General features: G+C 42.1%; 1 protein-coding gene across 1 annotated transcript; it reads right to left on the bottom strand.

The window, feature by feature from the left end:
• Window positions 1-5,669: 5,669 nt before the first annotated feature.
• Window positions 5,670-6,524, bottom strand: LOC139127447 (piggyBac transposable element-derived protein 4-like). Its single transcript, XM_070693369.1, has one exon. It carries the CDS (start codon window positions 6,522-6,524, stop codon window positions 5,670-5,672), a length of 855 nt encoding a protein of 284 aa, XP_070549470.1.
• Between the last annotated feature and the right edge of the window lie 1,198 nt (window positions 6,525-7,722).

The raw sequence follows: 7,722 nt of genomic DNA, 5'->3' as shown, positions 1-7,722 counted from the left end.
GCTGCATATTGCTGTGGTTATAAATTGATGGGTCGAATAGGTATGGCTCTTAAGGTGGTTAAGGGAATAGTTGTAAGTGTCGCTGTCATAGCAGCTATTCCAGCAGTTCCAATACTCTTAGCCTTAACTCCTATAGCAGGTGTTGTTTTTGATGTAATACCAGGAAAAACAGGTGTAGCAAAGATGCGAGAGATATCTAACCATTATTATGTTCAATATAAACAACTGCTTACACAAATACAAGAACAAGCCAAAACAACAGACAACGCCTCAAACCTTATTCAGAACATATTCAAGCAGGCATTAGAAATACAAAAACAAGAAGGATTTAGTCCTCCACTTGAGCCATACATGAGGCTTTACGGGCTAATGGTTATGAAAGTTAACTCTGTAGCATTCCGAAGGGGATGCTGTAGGGAGCGAACCCGAAGGCATCCGCCCTATCGGCCTATTTTCTGCCAGCCATTCACTTATGACAGGATCATATAACTGTACACATTTGATGTCATTGGCCACCATCATGATTTTACTATGCTTTTCACTCCAGATTTCACCGTTTTTTTCCCGGACAAATTGCACAAATTGTGCCGGCTCTGGCTCCTCCCAGTTTCAAACACATTCTTATTGTTTTCAAAGTTTAGTTGTTTACGAACACAGACATCTTTTATCCCCTTATTTTTTTTTTTTCGTTTCTGAAGTTGGAGTTCGAAAAGCTTACACTTTCAAACCAATGCCAACAAAATCAAGAATAAGTTCTCCATTTGATTCATCTTTGCCTATCATCTTTTTATTGATCTTTGGGAAATCGGGGGCGCCCATCCCACTAGTATCATATATCGATTTATCACCATTCCGTTTTACATCTTCCAGAACTATGTCATTGAAAGTGCTGACACGTGAGGCTGGGGAGGGAAGAGGTACACTGTATATGAAACTATCAGTATCCATGTAGGCTAATCGTATTCCAGGGAATCGCTTGCGAAAGTAATTGTAATGTGTGTCATACATAAGCAGCTTATAAAGTTTGAGTACTGCCGTGCCAATGAAAACTGGCTTTACATATTTATGTGTGTCCGTTTTCAGTTCCAGTAGGGCACTGTCACAGGAATTACCATCATCTTCACTAGTTATGATAGTTTTTTGTTTCATCTTTGGATTATACTTCTGAATTTTTTTACAACCATTACCGTGACCCATCACAAATTTAAAGTCCCTGTACTTTTGGACACCTTCTATTGTCTTGCAGAACACTGCATTATTCATCAGTTTATAGAAATTCTTTTCGGAGTCAGTTTTCCCTTTGCTCTCATTTAAGTATTAAAGTTGATATATTCTGCGAAACCCGGCGCCTCTTCAAAGGCGAGCGCCAGATGAATCTTTTTCAACCGCACCCCCTTTTGGAAATAGAATTCAAGTAACTTCTAATGTAAGATGTACTGCTCTCTGTCCACTAGACTCGTGATCAGTCGAGTACCCTGCCTTGGAAATTCATAGTGGTGCGGCGCGAGAGGTAGATCGGAATGTTCTTTATGTAATTCGGCCGGATATTCTAGGTCTACTTCTAGAAAACAGGGTGGAAAGCTGGCACTGTCGCCCCAATCCAAACCTGCCCCGCCTTCCCGAGCAGACCACTCGAGCCACTATTCCTTCGTCATCTCATGAAGTCCGCCCACTGGCATTGGCTGGCTCATTGCCCATCCATAGAGGTTATTGGCATCAAGATATTTTATTTCGGTCAGTAGCTTCTCCGGATCCCAATTCATGTCAGCAAAAGTGTGATGATTTGTCTGTAAGTAATGAATATTACACTGACTGATACCACCTCGAATCCCCCTCTGAATGAAGTTCATCTGCTCAGCATCCTGTATGAGTTGAAACTTTTTACCCGTGTAGAGTAACATAGCATCCCGTGTCAGGCGGGCACTGACATATAATGCACCGGATCCAGCTTATATGCTTCTAAACATGTGTCACAGAAATTTTCGATTATGTTCACAAGAAGGAGAACATCCATCTAACAATAGAATTCCGTATTCCGACACCCAACTTCATCCCACACTTGCAATGCGTGGCCATATCCGAACTTGGAATTTCCTCTTCTGTCAGTTTGCTAGAAATTGGAGTCTCAGTTGGAGCTTCTCCTCTTCCAGTTGGGCGACGGAATCTAAGTATTCGTACGGGAAGAAAGCTCTCATCCGCTGAATCTCTGGATGCAAAAGTGGTACTGCCACCGGTCTATCCTCTTGCACAGTCTTTGCCAACTTTGCGAGTGATCCAGGCATTAGTTGTGCACTCTCCATAAACTTTATCGAAACGAAACGTTTCACTGTCTCCCTCTTCTTATTTGGCCACTCTCCCACCAACAACAATTGAGGCACTTAAGATAAATGTTTTCATAAGACACATAATTACTCCATTGCCCGTCTTAGCTATTATTTTAGGCTCTGGGCCGCGTTCCAAAGGATCGGTATCTAGTTCATGTAACATAGTCAAAATAAAAGAACCATCATATCCCTTGAGGTTATAAAAGGAGATTGGAATGGTTCTCGATGGGCAGCACTTTTCACAATAAATAGTAGTGCGAAGTTTATCCTTTGCAGTTCGGTGTGTGGCACAAGTGCCACATGCAATACAGGCTGGATTGCATCTGCCAGGCCCGTATAAAGAAGGATCTTTCATTGGTAGGACTTTCTGATAGTATGATCTCGAATAATTCTCAGCCCTTTTCTTCATATCCTTTAGAAATTCTGTAACACAGGAGAAGCCAGTGATTGTTCTTTTCAAGTAATTGTTTTTGCTCCCTTTCGGAATGGTTCCAAAGGGTTGGCCATCGTTCAATCAGAACATATGAAAGACAAATTGGAATGAGTTTGCCGGTGTCCATATCAATGATTGCCTCTGTATCTGCAAAGATGACAAAGGAAAAACCACCTTCTTCTGATGCCCTTCAAATTGACACACTTCCTTAGGAAAACTGGCTGAGCGATGTATATTCCACAGTATACCTGATGTATTTCCAACTATTCTGTTGACGCATAATCTTGCTTACAATGCATATAATTACACTTTCGTCTTTGCTCATTCTCACGATCATTGCGAGAATTAAGTAGCCCTCTAAATGAAGTAATTGGTACAAAGTGGCTGTCTCCGTCAGCAGCACTTATACTATTACAAAAATATTGGCTATATCTGTTGCCGCATCATTGACATTATGATATGTTTGGTATCTCGGATGGGTCGGGATCATTTTCATTAATCTGAAATACTTGGAGTTTCACCCCTTGATTTTGCCGCTCGAAGCGCTTGAGTACAGGCTCATCGGCAGGTGTAGGAAATGGTATTCCTTCCCAGCAGTAATCGACATTCTGGTCTGGCAACCCTTATTCTTGCAAAACTCGGCCATGGCTAACTTTACACTTGTAACGACTGCATACTTGAAGCAGTTCTCGCTACCGCAAGGTAGAATCAGATCACTGACACAATGCTTATGATTTAACTTCTTCCAGAATTACTTTGAAATTAAGTATCTCCTCGTGGGAACGAGACCAGAACCCTCAAAATTTTTAGTAGTTTCAAGTACATTCTCGAAGTGATCTATAAATTGTTGTTTTATATCCGATCGTCTTAAATCTTTTGTATATATACCTTTTAAGTTACCATACCACGTGCAAATCTGCGGCATACTTCACTCGTCTTTCGGATCCTCCAATTTTACCTCCATTTATGTATAAATATTGTACATCTTTCTTTTTTAGCCATGCCTTCAATGTCGATCCCCGCTATGTCTTCGACTCGCCTGATTTAGGAAAATGTTGGGTTTTTTTGTTTTGTTTTCTATAACTGCATTGTTGAATGCTTTTCGTAAGCTCCGCCGTACGACAATATTGTCATCCATTTTAATCTTTATTATATTCTATCCTATTTTTAAAAAAAAAATTCCATGATAGGTTATCAAAGTCCACTATAATATCTTTTTCGGCATTTCTTTGTTTATGTATCTTTCTAAGTCGACTCCCTCTTCTTCCTCGTCCTCTTCTTGATTTCCGGTTTATAAGGCGCAACACAGAAGAGTCCCTCTATGTCGAAAGAAAGACTAATGATACCAGAATGCTTAAATAAGCGCGGTTTAAATGCCAACAATTCTATCTTACTACCTTTTCTAATATTACGAGGTACAATAGTATGATTTTCTCCGGCTTGCAATCAGGTTACTGTTTTTAACACTGAGGCGACGGGTTCCCACAAGGCCGATCTCATGTTTCCATGTTTGTCGGTCCGCAGCTGTCAGTTTGAGCAGTTATGGTCTGAACTACCCTGAGCTGACATGTGATCTTTACTGTGTTGATGTATTCGAGGTTCGTACAGCCTAGGGAGCCGTATGTAAATGTCGAATACTATTTGCATAATAAAAAATATTTTTATTACGCATTTGAGAGATTACAGACCGGGGAAATCGACTGTTAGCTACTCAGATGCATTTTTCATCGCACACCGACTCGCTCTCTGCCAAAACAGGAACTGCTCTGGCTGAGACCTTGTCTTGCGATCGTCCGATGCAATCATCGTTGTAACTCGATCTTTACCCCAAACGCAAACGTGTTAGACTCAATCATTCACTTCACACAACCACACACAAAAGTACATCGTACTCACCGATAGTTTGCGAGTGAATGTTTTTTTATTTCCATGTCAACTGTGTAATAAAGGGTTGTAATACCGACAAATGTTCAGTCCGTGCATAGTCAAGTTCTGCGGTCCTCTGCAAACGGCATTCACACATTGTGCTCTCGCCAGCACGCTTGTCTGTACCGTGGGTGACACAGTGGTAACTGGCAGGTGAGGCAACAGTTGATTGTCTCATGAACACGATTGGGACGAGTTCCATGGCCTACTATCCGTCCTGCACGTCGACACATCACGCAACTACGTCTTCCGGATTGCGACCAATTCGATGACCAACTCTTTCAACATTGGTAGGAATGAGACGTGGTGCCGTCAGACTAGTTCCTCTTGGGGACGTTGCCGAGATGAGAAATTACCGATCAGCTGTTTTGCTACTTGGGCGCGAAACATGAGCTGACGTCTGTATCTCGATCCACTTTGACCGTATCCATGAACTGATGCCATGTTGTGGAAAGCGTTCATGAGTGCCTTGTTCAGCTCGTGGTAAAACACAGCTCTGTGCCACCGTGGCGATGATCGACCTGGCGTGTAGTAAGCCAGCTGTTGATCGGTCAAGTCAACACCTCTGAAGTACTGATTGTACATTACAGCAACGTTCGGGCATAGTACTTCAAGTCGTTCAAAAGCACCGGTTCTTTTATCTTTACATCGGCGCCTCACTAGCGCTCGATTCGGTCTCCGTGCAGAGACTGCCGTACTCATAAATTTCACCATTTTTGTGTCTTTCCAGGCACATACTGTCATTGCACCGTCTTGAAATACCGAGAAACTACCACGTGGCCATCGCTCTTCGTCGTCAGCATCAGGCGGTACGACTTGTGGATCATAGTTTTCGGCATTCTTTACTTCATCGGGTAAGCCTAAGGTGTACATTCTGCAGGTTCCCGTGGCAGCAATATTATGCACGTAGAGATGGTCAAACAACGGGGCAGAAGTGTAATATGAGTCCATAATGACATGATGTCCTAACTCATAGTAAGGTCGAATCAGCCGGGAAACAACTTTCCCAGGTCTATTTCCCCTGAAAACTCGGGGGTCGTCTGCAGCATCGGGATCAAGCGGTGATGACAGTTATCAGCGACAGGTTGATGGACTTCGTCATTGAAAACGTAACCCGTGGCGGACTCACTGAGAGTGTAAACTCTCATTCCATATTTGTGCGGTTTTGCTGGATTGTAGAGAACATTCTTTGTGCGGCCCCGGTAGGGGATGACTCCTTCGTCGATTGCCAGTTCGCACATCGGGCTCCGGTGCATTCGGCTGTTTGCATTCACTCGATCAATGACATTTCGTACTTTCAACATCCTATCCCGTTTCTCACTTATTTTTTGGGCTGTATACATGGCTGTGTTACGAGCACAGTAGGGCTGTGTGCTGTAGTATAAATATCGCATCAGTAGCTTGAAGCGATCACGGGAAAAAGTTCTCTTGACGAAATTATGACCGAAGCAAACATGGTCCGACCAATACAGCTGGATTTCAGGCTGCCAGCAAATTCCGAACAGCACCATCACTCCAATGAATGCTCTCATTTCGACAACTGTCGTCGGTGTCCAGGCCGATCTTTGCCGTTCCCTGGCATTTGCCCTTCTCCTCAGTCTAGCATAACGATTAGTGCATCGGGTAATGAATCTTATCAGATCCTCGTCGTATATTTGCAAAAACCATTTGACTTCTGAAGCATCGTCTGGCAGCGGGTTGATAAGCCCCGGCTCTGGACCAATGAACTCAGGTAAAAGATCGAAATTACCAGTTCGTAGGTCTGTGTATGGTCTCTTCACGGTAACACCGGCAATACTCGTTTCGTAGTATTCCTGTCTACGCTCTATTTCTTGTTGCATCGTGGTTTCTCACTGCCTGTAATATACAAGCGAGAGAAAGAGATGAGCTTTACGAACCAATGTTTGACATCAGCGGCAACAGATGTGCCGTCTAAAATTTCTAATGTTTGCGTACAGTATAAACACTTTGAGGTCACACGAACGGACGCATGTTTTCCCAGGCAGAGAAACAGTAAACACCGCCGATGACAAATAACATTCATTCGCACTTCATTTTTCATATGTATTTCATGATTCTATTCAGATAATAAATTCATGAAATGCATTTTTTCTTTGATATGTAAATAACGAACACCCCAGGTTGCTACACATTGAGGTATTTTCTCACTTTGCCCAATATTTCATGGATCGTTCTCGAGAGACCGATCGTCTGGTTATCGATAAAAACCAGATGTTCGCGCGATCCGATGGCTGAGCGAGGTCGTGCAAACCTTAGTAGAAAGGAAGCAGTCGCCGCAGTGTTAACCCTAGTCGTTTTCTTGCGCTATATCAATGCATGTAGCGAATACGCCACCATTAAATCTTTTAAAGTGAAATATAAAATAATTTGTCTGTGTATCACTCCCTCGCTTCTGATACACTTTAGAAGGATGGTAAAATATGAAATTTAATTTAGGGGCATTCTTTGAGTGAGCAGCCAGGCTTGCAGCAAAACGTTTAGCGATGCTTGCATCGAAACTTTCACCTAAGCTCCGGGATACTATTAAATCGGTAAACTTTTGAAGAGTTGGTCGCCAAGATACACACATTTCATCACATGTGGCGGAATCTTTGGAACCATATTTAGGGTTGATTGGAAAAATTAACTCTAGATTGTCTACATATATAATAGGATCTTTATATTCTCCAAACCTGAATTTGCCTCCATCACTAATTTGAACTTCATTGTCGCCACTTTCCAGTATTTTTATTGCATCTGAAATAGAAAGGATTGCCATTGTCTTATTGTAATATATCTTTACAAAAATAATTTTAAAAAAATCCTATGATATAGATATCACAAAAATGTCATTCATATTCATAAATGGACCAACTGGAAGTGGTAAGAGTTACGATGCAGTAAATTTGGCGGCAGCCTGCGACAACTCTTCATTCGTACCAGAATTTGACGCCACTTTTTCTAGCTCCGACTTTTACAATGGGAATCTATTGAGTGTCGATTTTCAGAATAAGTTTATAGATCATACTCTTAGTTTAC

Source organism: Ptychodera flava, unplaced genomic scaffold (genome assembly GCF_041260155.1).
Source record: "Ptychodera flava strain L36383 unplaced genomic scaffold, AS_Pfla_20210202 Scaffold_32__1_contigs__length_2955704_pilon, whole genome shotgun sequence".
NCBI lineage: Eukaryota > Metazoa > Hemichordata > Enteropneusta > Ptychoderidae > Ptychodera > Ptychodera flava.
The sequence above is the reverse complement of the archived record's forward strand: the minus strand, read 5'-3'. Positions and strand labels throughout refer to the sequence as shown.

What these genes read in the sequence shown, in the direction of transcription:
- LOC139127447 (XM_070693369.1), bottom strand. Translation starts at nt 6,524, where the DNA reads ATGCAACAAGAAATAGAGCGTAGACAGGAATACTACGAAACGAGTATT.